The following is an 18038-nucleotide window of genomic DNA, read 5'->3' as shown; positions in this document are numbered from 1 at the left end:
GCGGGATGCGCGCAACCATAGCATGGCGGCTGGTCATAGGAGGAGGAAGAGGAGTGCAGTGATTGACGGGTGGAGCGGAGGGCCCGATCACGGGTTGGGGTAAGCACCGGGTGCACTGAGCACGTCGCAGACCATGGATCCTGACGGGAATAGAACAAAAGTTGCAAAAGGGCAATTACATTAGCAAAAATGGATAATGAAAAAGGAATTGCAATAGAAAGTAAGATCCATCCTAACAAGTTCTTTAAGTACCTCAATAACAAAAAAATTAGAGAAGAAAATATAGGACCCTTTCACTGTGAGATGGGCAGGCAGATTATAGGAGATAAGGAAAAAGCAGAGGTACAGTATTAAACAAATTCTTGAATTCTGTATTTATCAGGGAAGAATCAATTGCAATAATAGTGCCACAATAGGAAGCCACAACCTCTATATTAACGAACAATTGGTTACCTGAGGAAGAAGTTCATAGGTGACTTGATAAAATTAAAGTAAATAAGACACCTGGACACAGTGGCATACATCCAAGAGTTCTTAAAGGTACTAAGTTAACTAAACCATTAGTTAATATTCAAGGACTTCATAACCACAGACTCAGGATCAAAAGATTGGCGTAAAGCAGACATGATGTCTATACTTAAAAAGGGAGCTAGATCACAACCGGGGAATTACAGACCTGTAAGCATAACCTCAATAGTGGGGAAGCTACTTGAAGGTTTAGTACAGGATAATATTCAGGAATACCTATTGGGAAACAAAATTATTAGTAATACTGTAGTCAGCATGGATTTATGAAGGATAGGTTGTGCCAAACTAACCCTATTAGTTTCTTTGATGAGTAGGAATTTAGATCAGGGTAAGGCAGTGGATGTGGTCCATTTAGATTTTGCAAAGGCTATTGATATCGTCCCACATTAGTTTAGTGTACAAAATACAGCTAATTGGACTCAGTAAAAATATTTGCACCTGGATTGAAAACTGGTTGAAGGATAGACAACAGAGTTGTCGTAAATGGTACTTTTTCAGGTTGGGCTAAAGATATGAGTGGAGCACCTCCGGGATCGGTACTGGGACCCCTGCTTTTTAACTGGTTTATTATTGACATTGAGGTTGGCACTGTTAGGACTAGTAGGTCAGGCAAGAATCTACGCTTGTGTTAAGCATCCATTTTGTCTGATCATAACTAGTTAAGATTCTGTAGTCAGCCTTCTGCTGAAATATAATTCCTAATGCACTCAGTTTCTGCCAAATTATATTTCCTTTCTTCCTGCTCAGGATATTGCTAAGATACTTTTTGTATTGTCAGTCTCCTGCTCTTTTAGTTAGAATATAATAGACCGATTCTCTGAAAGAGGCAAAATAGTATAATTAGTTGCTAAAGATTCAAGTTCTCTTTTAATAACAGACAATGAATAAGCTATGTATTCAGACATTGCCTGTATTGGGAGAAACACGTCCCAAAATCATGCCACTAATATGTCCTGCCCAAGACACACCCAGGTTACGCCTATGTTACACCTCTAACCAATATCTTCTTTTTCTGGTATAAAAGTCATTACCCTATGAGTAATAAATTGAGACAAAGGATTTGAAACTTTTGCGTTATGTTTCATTTCTTTCGTATTCCCGGCCTGTAAGTTCAACAAAAATCGGAGATTACAAGTCGCAGGGCGTGAAAGCTTCTCGGGAAGTCTGCTGCAAACGGTGCAGATTGTGTATCCAGTCACAAGGCCTTCAGCTTTCTTGGCAAAGGAAAGGTTCCTCTCAGTTCTGAAGCCTAGGCGAGGAATAAAGGTTTTCCTTCAGGCACAGAGAGCAAAGTCTCCATCTTTGCTGATGACACTAAATTGTGTAAGGTAGTAGAATCAGTGCAGGATTTAATTTCTCTCCAGAAGGACTTGGAGAGACTGGAAACTTGTGCAGGTAAATGGCAGATGTGGTTTAATACAGATAGATATAAGGTTATGCATTTGGGAAACAAGAATAAACAGGCAACTTACATTGGGAAAAATTAGGAGAGTCCTTGATGGTGAAGGATTTATAGTAGGTGTGCTTGTAGACAGCAGGCTTAGCAATAGTACTCAAAGTCATGCAGTCATGTCCCATTGGACATTACGTCATCACGCAGGGCTCCGCTTGCGACCTGAACGGACCCAGTGCACTCTGCATCATCCCTGGAGAAGTGTAGCAGGCAGCCTGTGGATCCATCCCGCCTTCTCTGGTTGAACCAACTTAGAGATCGGATCCCTCCCCTCACGGTTGTGAGTTGGTTATCGGAGGATACCGTCATCCGGAGCAGAACCTGTTGGCAGTGATTGTTGTTTCACAAATGCTATTAAATAGCATACATCTGTAAGTGTGCTTGTTTCCCCTCACCCCCTTTTGTCTTCCCCCTCCATTTTTATTAAACTTTTATACGCTATGGAGCATGCGCTTTTCGTTTTCTTAGGTCATTACTATTGGATGTGGTTCATCTTGAAAAGCAGCCTGGTCTCCTTCATTTGGATTTCCTTGTTGGACATTTTTTGGACACTTTTTGGAAAAGGGGTTTTGTAGATATATGTTTTGTCTTTGTTGTCTGTTCATTGGTTCATTCACAGGTGTATTTGTTGTCAACACCATTCACTGATATATTCACAATTAGTAATGAATTGGTTTATTGCCTACATTTACGTTGAATCCATTTTATGTGTATCTATTGACACACTTTATATATACACATCACATTTTATTCTAGATTTGGTGCTGCTTTTTTATATTATATATATTTCACTGTATTATGCAACCCATCCAGCATGAAAATCTTTTGACAGAACCAAAAAAGAAATCTGACAAAGATACATTTCCAATGAATTGATAAGACAGTCACTATGACAGTGGCAAATTAGTTTTTTCCCACTTTTGAATGACTTGAAATATAATACTATATTCTAGCACTGAATGAACTGAAGCAGAAAACCTATCTTCGAAATCAGAAAAGTGATGATCCAAAAAAAAAACACATATAAGAAGAGATGGCAAGCATTTTTGTGCCTTAGCGTTTCAGTCTTAATTTTTCCACAATGGTTGTCAAAAACAAAAATCACTTTCATACAGTACAGTATCATACATTTTAGTATATACATTGGCTGATCAAAGCCTTTAGGAAATCACAGGACTGATACAACTGTGTAAAAGGACATATACAGTACAAGTGAAGAGGTACAGTAATAAAGTGTCTTGACACTAGAATGTGCAACCATCTTCCCGTCTGCAATTACTTTGTACACATTTACCTAAACTTTGTCCTAAATTAAGAATCCAGGTCTTTAATACTACTGCTGGTCTATATGCAGGTTTTGCCATCTGAAACGATCTTGGCAAATGAATTTCCATCCATTTGTCGATTGGATCTCCAAATGCATTCCTATTGTTTAATTGTCTTGAAAGCTTTCTAGAAATAGTGGCATCGACTTTCAGTACTGTATCCCATCTCATAACGTCTTGTTGCAATAGAAATACATTTAGAAATTGTTTGGCAAAGTTGTTTCTTGTCAGGTTGTTCCCATTCCACTTGAATCATTTCCATGCACTAGCAATAAATATATAAATATAAATTGTATTGTATTGTATGTCTTTATTTATATAGCGCCATTAATGTACATAGCGCTTCACAGTAATAATACATGTGGTAATCAAATAAATAACAGATAATATAAATAACATGTAGCCTGGAGCTCCCGTGGCTCCTGGAGACCCCCCTCCCTTGTTGCAGCGCGGTCGTGGGTGCCGACGGACCCGACGGCTGCTTCCAAGGGTGGGGGCTGGAGCAGGGAGCAGCGCGGCTTCCCCCGCATGCGGCCGGTTGCCGGGGACGCGATCGGGCCGTTGCTAAGGCCGCGGTCGCGTCTCTAAGGTCCCGGCGGCTCGGGAAGCAGGGCGCTGCCATTGCTATGCGCGTGGCGCATGCGCAAGGACCCGATATCACGGAAGGCCCCCAGATAGCTCGCGCATGCGCGGAAGGTAGTGCAGGGGTAGGGAGAAGTCGCGCGAGAGCAGGGAAAGCCCATGGGAGGTTAGGGCAGCCCAAGATAGATCGCGCAGGCGCAGATGAGCATAGGAAAAGCCCGCGAAGCCCTAGCCTACCAGGGAAGGCTCTGAGCAGGGACTACGAGTCCCATGAGCCTCTGTATGCCCCATGTGACACCAGGGAGCCAATAGGGCTTAGGAAGTCTCAGCAGGCAAGTGGATACATTTCGCGCGCTGAGGCCACGTTAGACAGTCAGAGACCGGAGCAGCCCAGGGAAGGAGGTAGGGTACAGGAGTCAGGGACTCCCTGTACTAGGCCAGCACCCCCAGGGTCTGAGGTAGCTAGTTACCCTCTGAGAGTGTTGCCAGGGACTGCCCTAGAGAGGGGGACCCTGTCACTCAGGATAGTCAGTTGGAGCAGGGGAGCTGTGAGGGAAGGATGGGTGCGGGGAGCGAGTGCAGCTCCTGCGGCCCTATAGGTACCCACACCCCAGGTAGGCCCCAACCCCCCACTAGGTTAGTGGGTAATTGCTGAGGGAGGCCCAAGATAGGGACGCTGCCCTTAGTGTTAGAGTGCTGCCTTGTCAGAGTCATGGCTGTCAGTGCTGTGAGGTCTGACAGGCAGGCACCTTGTTGCGCAGCACGTTGGCTGCCAGCATCCAGTGAGCAACAGCTTGCTCCTGTAGGCGCTGGGACTCGGTAGGAATTAGTGAGGCGGAGGGGACTTGGAGAGTTAGGGGAGTGGGACAGGTCATTAACCCCTGTAGGCCCCTAGGAGTTTTCCCCAAGCCATTGCAGGTTGCTGTGCTATAGGGACGGCCTATAGGATAGCGCGTGCCACTTAGATTAGATAGGGACACAACGGAGGCTGCTGTTCCTGTGAAGCGGTTCGGACCCACGTTGGGGTCCACAGAGACTATTCCAGAGTGGGACCGCCCTGGCGGTCCGCGTGCCAGGAGTTCGGTTGGAGGATCAGAAGGAGTAATCGCCCGACTGATCCTTTGTGAAGTGTTGCTGACCCGAGCACCGGAGTGCTCGGCAGGTACCTACAGTCATAAGTGCACCACCGGGCCCTTAGCGTAAATAATGACTGCGCAGTCACCCATTGACTCTCATCTGCTAGAGTGCGGGACATTGGGTGGGGTTCTTTGGACACTGGGTGGGATCACCTGGTGTTGGGGAAGCGTCCTGCGAGACGTCGCGGTTAGTGTCTCCTCGTGAAAGGGACACAGGTTATTCTGAATGTGATGTGTTGGATTGCATGTTAGTAAAGTCCCTAGTTATTATACATGCTGTCTATGTGATTATTGTGTTTGTCCTGCGAGGAACCACTCCCCCTTTGGTGGGAGCCATCGCAGGTGGAGGCGCTGCATCGTTGTAAGTAAGTACCCCTAGTATAATTGCCCCAGGATCCCCGTGGCGGAAGCTCAGCCCTTCTGTGAGCCAACAGGTATAGCACCAGCACCGAGTAACACTATATGTTCCCTGCACCCCCACACTGTATCTGCGATTGGGGGGGGGGGGAAAACCCGTTACAAACAGATCATGGGAATAAGTGCTTTAGACATAAAAGTAACATTTCGGAAGAGGAGTCCCTGCCCCGAGGAGCTTACAGTCTAATTGGTAGGTAGGGAGAATGTACAGAGATAGTAGGAGGGAGTTCTGTTAAGTGCGTCTGCAGGGGGCCAAGCTTATGTATCATGTGTCTAGATATTTTCAGACTCCTCAATCTGCATTTTCTTTTGTTGTCTTAATTAAAGACTACTAATTCCACATTAGACATAGGCGGGGATTCACAATGCTAAGATAAGGGTTATTGTGGAATGGCCTTTGACCTCAATGGCAGTTAACACAGTATCAAGTATCCATATGCTGGATCAAAGCCTAATGAATTTCCCCAAGTCTCCTTCCTCCTCTGAAGACTATTGTGCTTGATTTGTATATAGTCTTTAAATCTGAGTCCCTGAATCAGTCTTGTAGGAGACCTGGATTTATTTGTGTACTTTTAGGACCTCAGACTTGTCTGACATTACTCTTTCATTCACCTTACACTTTATCCAATTCTGGTATTCAAATACTACCGCTTTCAAGTAATCCTCACGTTGCTTTCTTGCAAAGGTCTCAAGTAAAATGTTATAAACAGGACAAACCTAAAGAAAAAGTGCAGGCTGTGTAGAGCTATTCAAAAAACAATTGATAAAAATCAATATAGACACCCTAATAACAATATAAGGTGATGTAAATGTTGTGGGCTGCCAACTAAAATTCAGTAACAATCCCAAAGTGAGTGATAAAACAGACATAAAAAACAAAAGATAGGGGCGCCCTTAATCTAAATGAAATAATAAAAATAAAAATAAATGAAAGTTGGATTAACAATATTCGTTAACTCTACAGTGATTGTGCACAGATACAACCGTGTAATAATGACTGGATGCTGAAATAGTCCCAAAGAGTTCCAAGGATGAAGATAACTGGAACCAGCCATAGCTCAGCACATGAAAATTAATAAATAAAACAACATAGTGTAATATTGTTAGGAGACAATGCACCTTAAAAATAAACAAAACAATATATGGTAAAGTGATTGAGCAAGCACTAAATTAATAAAAACTATTTAATAAAAAGACAAAAATCAAATAACAAAAATCATTAAAAACATCCACTGATCCTGCGTCCGGCAACTACATATAAGAATCCTACTTACAAGCTGCAAGTAGGTCAAGCGCATAGAAATAACTCTGAAGGGCTGCTCCTCTGCAACAGGTGTGCTGCCGGGATGTCCTCTCCCTCTCCTACCCAGACCCGCTGGGTGTGCGGAAAGAACCACCGTCTGCTGGGGAGTTGGTTCGTTAGCCTTCAGACCTCTCCTGCTCGCAATCTCCAGCTCACTGCTCCGCCTCTCTCTCGCGAGAGAATCCACCATCGGAAGGGGCTGGTGCTGATGTCTGGCGCCAAAGATTCTCGATCAAGGAGGGTATGGGCATGAACGCGCAGATCGCCGAGACGCAGGGTGTGTGACGTCACCCTACGCGTTTCGCGGATTGATCCGCTTCTTCAGGGGTAAGATGTGCGGAAATAGTCCCTCCGCCTTAGATTAAATAGTCCCAAAAATGTCCACAATAATGGAAGTCATGTGAAATCCATCATTAAAATCACAACAGGCCTGCTCAACACTTAAAACATAAGAACATATTAGTTCTATAACCACAAATAGATCATAGTTTCATTCAGATTCAACCAATGAATAGTTACAAATAAGAAAAATGCAAATAAGAGAAATAAATGTATGTATGTATGTCTTTATTTATATAGCGCCATTAATGTACATAGCGCTTCACAGTAGTAATACATGTGGTAATCGAATAAATAACAGATAATATAAATAACAGATCATGGGAATAAGTGCTTTAGACATAAACATAACATTAAGGAAGAGGAGTCCCTGCCCCGAGGAGCTTACAATCTAAATCATAATAAACAATATCAATAGCAATGGTGGTATTGATCTTGATTATACAATTGATAATGTTTGAAAAGGGATCTTTCACCCATTATAAGTAATCTAATGTTAGAAATAAAAAAAAAAATAATAAATATACACATAATGAAAATAAAAAATGTTAAAAAATAAAATAATTAATAAAATTAAAAACCAATTGTAAAACGAATCATAATAACAAATATCCTTAATAGAAATGGTACTTGGGGATCTCAATATCGGTGATACTTAAATGAAGATCGTATTACCACCTTTACAATTGTACTAGGATAACAATGTATAATCAATCAAATTCAAACATATTGTACATATGTACATAAACCTAATCCTGTTCCTATATTAAAAAGAAACATGGATATATTTAGCAATCTGGGATGCAATATAGCTTGGAGAAAAAACAGTATAATATCCTAGAGATATATCATTATAGGAACATTATATACATTATATATATAGACATAACTGTAAATGTCAGAACAAGGAAGCGACAAATTGTAGGGAATTATTCTGGCATTTCATGGAATAAATCCAGAGGGGGGTTTTAAGCCCCCAGTGGAGCAAGAAACCCAGGGCTGCACTCATGAGAGAGAGTATATGATGGAACATACAATATGTCCCGGGCCAATAGCCCTAAGCTACGCAACAACAAAAAAGGTTTATTAAATATATATACAAGGGAAAGGAACATCCGTGTGGTCATACCCACGTACTGCAGGCCGCAGGGACATTCAAGCAGATATATGACCTATGCACAACTACACCTTATCTGAGTTTTGATATTATATTTGCAAGACGTGACGTTTGAAATGAATTCCTTGGCGTTACGACTAAACTTACAAGCTGTACACTTGTCACAACATACATAACCCTTAGATCTTGACGGTAGATGTTTGTTGATATTAACAGGACAACTGGGAGATAATTTTTGTTTGAAATTATTAGCTTTTGTAAAGATAATTTTAGGCCTTTCTGGCAGGATTGTGACCAGATCTTTATCTCTGCGTAATAGTGGCCAATGCTTTTCAAAGACCTTTGTGATGGTCTTTGAAAAGCATTGGCCACTATTACGCAGAGATAAAGATCATAACGCCAAGGAATTCATTTCAAACGTCACGTCTTGCAAATATAATATCAAAACGCAGATAAGGTGTAGTTGTGCATATGTCATATCTGCTTGAATGTCCCTGTGGCCTGCAGTATGATCACAAGACCCATTAAAAAGGAGGCTCTATGAGCATATCTATAATATCGGTAAAAGTTTAATTACCCACAATGTTTCTTTACATTTCAAAAATTACCATAACCAAAATCCGAAAGGTTTAAAAAGTGTGTAGCTATAGAGGCGCCCTTTCACAATTGGAGAGGTGGGGACAGGGCAAAACAATTGGCGAAAAGGGAGCTATACTGGATCTACGAGCTTAAGACATTGGCCCCTCAGGGGTTGAACGTAGAATTCAGTATAGCACCCTTCCTGGTGGATTAACCCCTTAATGCCTGTTTTGTTCCATGAAATACCAAAATAATTCCCTACAATTTGTCGCTTCCTTGTTCTGGCATTTACAGTTATGTCCATATATAATGTATACAATGTTCCTATAATGATATATCTCTAGGATATTATACTGTTTTTTCTCCAAGCTATATTGCATCCCAGATTGCTAAATCTATCCATGTTTCTTTTTAATATAGGAACAGGATTAGGTTTATGTACATATGTACAATATGTTTGAATTTGATTGATTATACATTGTTATCCTAGTACAATGGTAAAGGTGGTAATACGATCTTCATTTAAGTATCACCGATTATTGAGATCCCGAAGTATCATTTCTATTAAGGATATTTGTTATGATTCGTTTTACAATTGGTTTTTAATTGTATTATTATTTTATTTTTTAACATTTTTTATTATTTTTATTATGTGTATATTTATTATTATTATTATTATTATTTCTAACATTAGATTACTTATAATGGGTTAAAGATCCCTTTTCAAACATTATCAATTGTATAATCAAGATCAATACCACCATTACTATTGATATTGTTTCTCTTATTTGCATTTTTCTTATTTGTAACTATTCATTGGTTGAATCTGAATGAAACTATGATCTATTTGTGGTTATAGAACTAATATGTTCTTATGTTTTAAGTGTTGAGCAGGCCTGTTATGATTTTAATGATGGATTTCACATGACTTCCATTATTGTGGACATTTTTGGGACTATTTAATGTAAGGCGGAGGGATTATTACCGTACATCTTACCCCTGAAGAAGCGGATCAATCCGCGAAACGCGTAAGGTGACGTCACACACCCTGCGTCTCGGCGATCTGCGCGTTCATCCCCATACCCTCCTTGATCGAGAATCTTTGGCGCCAGACATCAGCACCAGCCCCTTCCGATGGTGGATTCTCTCGCGAGAGAGAGGCGGAGCAGTGAGCTAGAGACTGCGAGCAGGAGAGGTCTGAAGGCTGACGAACCAACTCCCCAGCAGACGGTGGTCTTTTCCGCACACCCAGCGGGTCTGGGTAGGAGAGGGAGAGGACATCCCGGCAGCACACCTGTAGCAGAGGAGCAGCCCTTCAGAGTTATTTCTATGCGCTTGACCTACTTTGCAGCTTGTAAGTAGGATTCTTATAAGTAGTTGCCGGACGCAGGATCAGCGGATGTTTTTAATGATTTTTGGTATTTGATTTTTGTCTTTTTATTAAATAGTTTTTATTAAATTTAGTGCTTGCTCAATCACTTTACCATATATTGTTTTGTTTATTTTTAAGGTGCATTGTCTCCTAACAATATTACAATATGTTGTTTTATTTATTCATTTTCATGTGCTGAGCTATGGCTGGTTCCAGTTATCTTCATCCTTGGAACTCTTTGGGACTATTTCAGCATCCAGTCATTATTACACGGTTGTATCGGTGCACAATCACTGTAGGGTTAACAAATATTGTTAATCCAACTTTCATTTATTTTTATTTTAATTATTTCATGTAGATTAAGGGCGCCCCTATCTTTTGTTTTTTAAAACAGGACAAACCTATTTTGTTCTGGACAACCTCACTATTTTGAAGCCTTAGATTCTTCCTTCATATGCACGTGGGCTAGGAGTCAAGTCAAATGAGAAATAAGAGAAAACATAGAACAAAAACAAATGTCTACACTAACAGGGCACTGGCTTACCTTCCCACCTCGGTGAATGGCCATTTATTACAGAAGATACAAGGTGATCTCTACATTGTTTGGCTCCTCTAACATCAAAAACAACTTTGAGTATGGTTGTATATCTTTATTTTAAATATATTAAAAGTATAACAATATTTTGGAGAGAAGGAGCAGCTCAGTGAGTAAAGACTTTGGCACAGAGTTTGAAGCAGGGAACCTGGTTCAATTCCCAGTGTCGACTCCTTGTGACCATTGCAAGTCACTTTATCTCCCTGTGCCGCAGGCACCAAAAACATATATTGTAAGCTCTACGGGGCAGCACAAATGTCTGCAGAATGTCTCTGTAAAGCACTATGTAAAACTATCAGCGCTATACAAGAACAATTATTGTTTAACTTGGCTAAATATCAAATAAATAAAATCATATGTAATGCGCATTTGCTTTATTATGTTTTTAAAGTACATAATGCCCTTTTAGAGCTCACGCCTTTAAGCCAAAGGCTCAATGAAAGTGTCTGAGGTTCTTTATATTTTACTTGTCTACCGTGGAGGCCAGTGAATGAAGACGCATAGCTGCCGCAGAACCTCTTCTGAAGCAGAGCGGTCAATTACTGCTCTGCTTGCCAAAGTCATGCCTCCACAATGCCTTGCACAGAAGAATAGTGGTGATGGACAGCTCTATTTCAGAAGAGGTTAAATGTGTTTACCTATATACTTAGAAATTCGTTAGGGAAAAAAAAAAAAAAAAGAAGATATTGGAGTCATAAGAGGCATCTAATTAAACTGATTTGTTTTAAATTATTTGAAACTCGAGTGTCAAAAATAGGAAATGCAGCAAAAACATTCCTCAAATTACCATACAGAGATCACTATTATACTGGACTTTAACTGTTTGAATTAAAAATACAAATCCATAAATAAAAGCAAACACATGAACACCAAAAATACAATAACTTTGGCTCCACAATTAAAAGTAAATATTTTTTTAAACCACACATTTTCAATGACTCAAAGGCCAATTATTGCTCCTCCCTAGAGCAGAAGTAACTAAAATACTGTATTCACCCTGATCAGTAAATAATGTATGTTTGATTTGTGCTAGATAACTAAATGTGCTAGATGACCTTAAAAGTACATATATTGCAAGTACTGTACTTAAATAAATACGGAAAGCCAATTTCAAGATTTGGAGTTGAGAAGGTCAGCATCACTTGAGATGTGTAAAAAGGTTACTTTGTATATTTTATTGGTTTTCATGGACTGCTGGATGAATTTCACTGATCTGTTACATGAACGTGTTTTTCATTTGGCCTTACACAAACTCACTGTAACTGCTTTATCAGCACCACAATGGGACATCCCAGACATGTAAAAAAAACCAACATATGACGTAAAAGCTTAATGACAAACGAAAACTTGCGAGTACATAAAGGTCATTTCTTAGTGCTCATATTTGTAGTTTGGATTTTTTTTAAATGCTATAATGTTCTGCTTTAAATGTTTTAGCAAAAATTAACAGAAAAGTTGTTCATTACGGTTAGAAAATTAAGTTCATGGTCTCAACTCTAAAATGTCTGTGTATTGTGTTCTTTCACTCCATATTTAAGTCCTCAGCGACCATTGACTTAAGCAACATTGGGACCTACGTTTGTAATATTTATTGGCCTCCTGCCTAGTCTCCACCCTTTTCATGACCCTAACCACCTTGTGCATTGATCCTTCTGTGATGACATTGTAACTGTAATGGGAGACCAGGCCTTTACAACTTTTTACCAGGATCATACATTGAGCAAAACAGGTAAAGTGAAATAAATTGAAAATGTATTCGCAGGAAAAGGCATACACACAATGGAACACAAACTACATAAGAAGAGAGACACTTACTTGGGACCTGAGGTTAAAAAAATAGACTTTCCTAGCAATTTGGCACGTTAAACAAGAGTCTTTAGTTGACCGGGACTTCGCCCGAAATGCTCTGGAACCCACATCGGCATGAGGTTCCAGACGCCACCACTCCCTTCTCTCCGGAGGACTTGAAATCACTTGACCGGGACTTGGCTCAAAACGTCCTGGAACTAAAATAAAAAGGAACTGGTGGCATAACTTGTTCCTCTTAGCCAAGAGAACCATTTCCCCAAGTGCAGTACCGTTCCTGCTGTAATTACCTCCCATCTCAATATGCAGTATATCCCTGCTGTATCTCCCTTTACAATTTGCAGTACCGCCCCTGCTGTATTAATAAAAATGTGCCCATGGGTATATTTCCTTTACTTCCACCACCCCTGAACATTGGATCCCCGCCAATTAGACACCACATTCCTCACAGATAATACAGACATCGGTACAAACAGTGGTGTGAAAAAGAAAGTACACCCTCTTTGAATTCTATGGTTTTACATATCGGGACATAATAACAATCATCTGTTCCTTAGCAGGTCTTAAAATTAGGTAAATACAACCTCAGATGAACAACAACACATGACATATTACACTGTCATGATTTATTTAACAAAAATAAAGCCAAAATGGAGAAGCCATGAGTGAAAAACTAAGTACACCCTTACTGCTTCCATAGGAATTAAGATGCTAAGTAGCAGACAGGTGCTGCTAATCAAATGCCCTTGATTAATTGATCATCGGCAAGTGTGACCACCTCTATAAAAGCCGAAGTTTTAACAGTTTGCTTGTCTGAAGCATTCAGATGTGTGTTAACACAATGCCAAGGAGGAAAGACATCAGCAATGATCTTAGAGAAGCAATTGTTGCTGCCCATCAATCTGGGAAGGGTTATAAGGCCATTTCCAAACAATTTAAAGTCCATCTTTCAACAGTGAGAATGATTATTCAAAAATGGAAAACATTCAAGACAGTTGCCAATCTTCCCAGGAGTGGACGTCCCAGCAAATTCCCCCTAAGATCAGACCGTGCAATGCTCAGAGAAGTTGCAAAAAAACCAAGAGTTACATCTCAGACTCTACAGGCCTGTTAGCATGTTAAATGTTAAAGTTCATGAAAGTACAATTAGAAAAAGACTGAACAAGTACTGTATGGTTTGTTTGGAAGGGTTGCCAGGAGAAAGCCTCTTCTCTCTAAAAAGAACATGGCAGCACGGCTTAGATTTGCAAAGTTGCATCTGAACAAACCACAAGACTTCTGGAACAATGTCCTTTGGACAGGTGAGACCAAAGTGGAGATGTTTGGCCATAATGCTCAGCCAAACACAGCATATCAGCACAAACACCTCATACCAACTGTCAAGCAGGGTAGTGGGGGTGATGATTTGGGCATGTTTTGCAGCCACAGGACCTGGGAACCTTGCAGTCATTGAGTCGACCATGAACTCCTCTGTATACCAAAGTATTCTAGAGTCCAATGCGAGGCCATCGGTCCAATAGCTAAAGCTTGGCAGAAATTGGGTTGTAAAAGTTGTAAAAATGTTACAACAAAAATTCAGTTATCAAATGAGTTTATTCAGAGTGCACACAGTGGAGACAGCTTCAAAACAAAAAGCTCTCTCCCAGATAACACGGTATGCCATATATTTATACCCTAAAACCTAAAGCTCCACCCCTTTATGGGGGAGCTTGCACGTCACTAAATATGACATCATTTTGTAATACATAATACTAAAGCTGATGTAATTTTGTAATACATAATAATATTGGATAAATGTATGTAAGCTAAAAATCATTATGGGGTTAAATGTGATGTCAGTTCTGCCACCTGGCATATTAGTATGAGAAACAGTTTCACTTTAAGAATCTGAGCTTATTTTAGACTGCGCTAAGGCCGAGTCCCCAGTGCGTTTTGTGACATGCGCGCCCGGCGGCGGGGGGGTCGCAAGCACAGCGCTAACCGCGATCTCCAGGAGAGAGGGAAGCTTGCGACGGGAGGGGGCCTGGTCATGGATTTGCGGGGGCGTGGCCATTATGTCACGCGGCTGGTTCGCCCTCATTGGGTGAACCGCCAATTTGATTGAGTTGTAAAAAAAACCTTGCAGCACGGCTCGTGATGGTGTCTACTGGGCCAAGCCCCATTGAGGGGCGGTGCTTACACGCACAGCGCACGCCGTGCGCACAGGCAGTTACTGGGACCGCAGCCTAACAAGGCTTCTCATAACTTCTGGTCTGTTTACACTTTCATTTGGAGCCGATTGGATGAGGAAAGATCAATAAAATCAGCTAGGAGCGAAAACATTCCATTCTCTGTTTCACACGTTCGTTCACACAGATTTCTTCACATAGAAAGATGACATAAAAACTCACAAAGACAAGACGGTGGACTAAAATAGTCAAACAAAATGGCTTCTTAGATCCTAATGCTGTTATGTCAGACCCCCTAATGTCTCAACTTTGTCAGGGTCATGCAACAGGACAATGATCCCAAGCACACCAGCAAATCTACAACAGAATGGCTGAAAAAGAAAAGAATCAAGGTGTTGCAATGGCCCCGTCAAACTCCAGACCTCAACCCGATTGAAATGCTGTGGCTGGACCTAAAGAGAGCTGTGCATAAACAAATGCCCACAAACCTCAATGAACTGAAGCAAAGTTGAAAAGAAGAGTGGGACAAAATTCCTCCACAACGATGTGAGAGACTGAAAAAGTCATACAGAAAACGATTACTTTAAGTTATTGCTGCTATAGGTGGTTCTACAAGCTATTGAATCATAAGGTATACTTAGTTTTTCACACATGGATTCTCCATTTTGGCTTTATTTTTGTTAAATAAATCATGACACGGTGTAATATGTCATGTGTTGTTGTATTTACAGGCATACCCCGGTTTAAGGACACATCGCCCAATAGACAAATGGCAGATCGCGCATGTGCCTGTCAGCACGTCCTGAACAGCAATACCGGCTCCCTACCTGTACCAAAGCCGTGCGCAAGGGGGGAGACTATAGAGCCTGTTACAAATGCGTTATTTACATCAGTTATGCACGTATATGACGGTTGCAGTACAGTACATGCATCAATAAGTGGAAAAAAGGTAGTGCTTCACTTTAAGTACATTTTCGCTTTACATACATGCTCCGGTCCCATTGCGTATGTTAATGCAGGATATGCCTGTACCTATTTTTAAGACCTGCTAAGGAACAGATGATTATTATTATGTTCTGATATGTAAAACCATAGAATTCAAAGAGGGTGTACTTTCTTTTTCACACAACTGTACATCATAGTTATTACATTTAAGAACAACCAACATCACGGGTGACTGGCTGGGGTGATATGGGCCTACACTTGTCACTTAGGGCAGGTGTCTCTGGGCAGGTGGTGGGGGACAGTAGAACAGGCAGTCAAATAGAACAGTTCTAGCGGGTCACACTCCGTTTCCATGCTAGCATAGCGCGCACGGATAGAGTCCAAAGTGGGGTGCTATCTTTCAAGACCATCCCGATAGGCATAGTCACTGCGGCACGATACGGTAAGGTTCAGACACCTCTACGCCTTCGGAAGTGGAAGGGACTCGGCACTGATACAGTGTGGATCAGACACCTCTCAGACTCTGCATAATGTCCCGAACAAGGTAAAACCATGGCCTTGATACAGTGCTCATCAGGCACCTCTCTTGCGGCAGCAGGTGAGGTTGCATCATGTCAGATACCATCCGGGGTACCCCGCTAGCAACCGACTGGGAACGATCTGGCCTGGATACGGTGAGTGCCCCCATTCCCCTTTCCTTCAGCGGGTTTCCCAGCCATACTTTGCCGCCCCTTTTGCTCATCTCAGCAGCGCATCCAAAATGTAGCATCTGTTCCCCCCTGCCACGAAAGATCTGACCAGTACATGGTTATTGTCCCTGGTGCTGTAGCTCACCTGCTGGTTCAGGAAGTCTGAGTGGCTGTAGTTTGGGAGCAGCAACAGGGCAGGCTTTCTCCATCTCTTTACTGTGCAGCACCTCCATCCAGTGAGGATCCTGCTTAATGCAGGATGGTCCCCACAAAGGCTTGTTACATTATAATACATTAAAAATGTCATTATTTTTTTTTTTTTTAATGCCAGAAGAATTTTCTCGCAGTACAAAATACACTATAGGTGAACCATCAAATGAACAATAAAGTGAATAGAACTATAAAAATAAAAGGTGAAACGATAATATTGCTATATATCTTTACATATAGTCCATGTGCCATGTATTGCATTAGTGTTATTAGATACAACTCTATGAATGTGTTCAATAATTAATCAATAATCATGATTTGGCCAAAGTGAAATATGTGAAGTGCCCAAAAAAATTATTACAACAAATGGTGTTTTATAAAAATAATGTCAAATTCAAGTGAAAAAAAAGTCCGGGAGAATATTAGATATAACGTTCTAATCAGTCTCCTGGAATCATATGCAGCTCTTTTCAGCAGAGAGGCCCATCTAAGTGGAAAAAACAAGAAAAAAAAAGCACCCAGAAGCCACAATGTAAAGTTCAAAGATTTTACTGATCTTGTAAATATAAAAAGACAGGGTTTAAAGGCAAGTACACACTTATTGCCACAATTGTAAATGGAGCATACAGATAAAAATACCTTACTGGTAATATTCCCAAGTGAACAGGCAGATAGAACAGATGCAAGAAAATCCGTCTCCGGAATTTCACTGATTAGTGGCTAACAGTAGATCTTTTAGGAGGAGCTGCATACCTTTGAATTGAAAGTGAGAGATAACAGGATGCACTGATGTATAATGCGGACTGGACGGGACTAGGATGTGCTCATAAGCCAGCAGATGAAGGGATTTTTTTTTTTTTTAAATTGCTGGTCGCTCCCTGTCCTCTGGAGTCCTAAAAATGGTAATGTGACTTTGGCTAATGTGCCAGTGGGACCACCTGCTGAACGTCTGCATTTGCAATCCCTGAGACACAGGTAGAATGAGTGTGTTCTGACAGAAATGTCTCTGTCCTGGATGCGTGTGCAAGTGTAGCCTGATCCAATGGCTGCAGACACACAAATTGCCGATGGAAGTAGGTGCAGAGCGCGCGTATAGGCAGACTGGCTCCAACCCACAAATGTCCGGATTGATCAGCTGGGAGTACTGGATATGCACAGAACATGCGCCATTCCAGAAAGGGTATTCACTTCTATTTCCTCCGTCAGCTGAAATCGCAGGGTCGCCATGCAAAACTTGAAGTCTGGAAATCAGAGAGATAGACGCACTACAGTCCGATTCATCCAGAGGATACTGGAAGTGCTGACTGAAGCATCACGAGACTGCGAGCACACGTAGTGAAGTGGTGAACCTGCAACTTGCCAACAGCTCGGGAGATTATCTCCATGTGAAAAAAATATGGACAGGGGAGGCTGTACAGAAGAAAGAGGGTCTGGGGTTACTGGTCATCCATTTTATCTCTTATATTTTATGTGG

The 18038-nt window shown here is 41.2% G+C and overlaps 1 protein-coding gene across 1 annotated transcript in view; it reads right to left on the bottom strand.

The window, feature by feature from the left end:
• The window catches only part of LOC142493918 (serine/threonine-protein kinase PDIK1L-like), a 58526-nt gene that overhangs the window by 29206 nt on the left and 11282 nt on the right, over nucleotides 1–18038 (bottom strand). The window contains exon 3 of the mRNA XM_075598655.1: nucleotides 12562–12752. Coding sequence (XP_075454770.1) covers nucleotides 12562–12752 — 191 coding nt within the window. The remainder of the gene's footprint in view (nucleotides 1–12561; nucleotides 12753–18038) is intronic.

This window comes from Ascaphus truei, chromosome 4 (genome assembly GCF_040206685.1).
Source record: "Ascaphus truei isolate aAscTru1 chromosome 4, aAscTru1.hap1, whole genome shotgun sequence".
Taxonomy (NCBI): domain Eukaryota; kingdom Metazoa; phylum Chordata; class Amphibia; order Anura; family Ascaphidae; genus Ascaphus; species Ascaphus truei.
The sequence above is the reverse complement of the archived record's forward strand: the minus strand, read 5'-3'. Positions and strand labels throughout refer to the sequence as shown.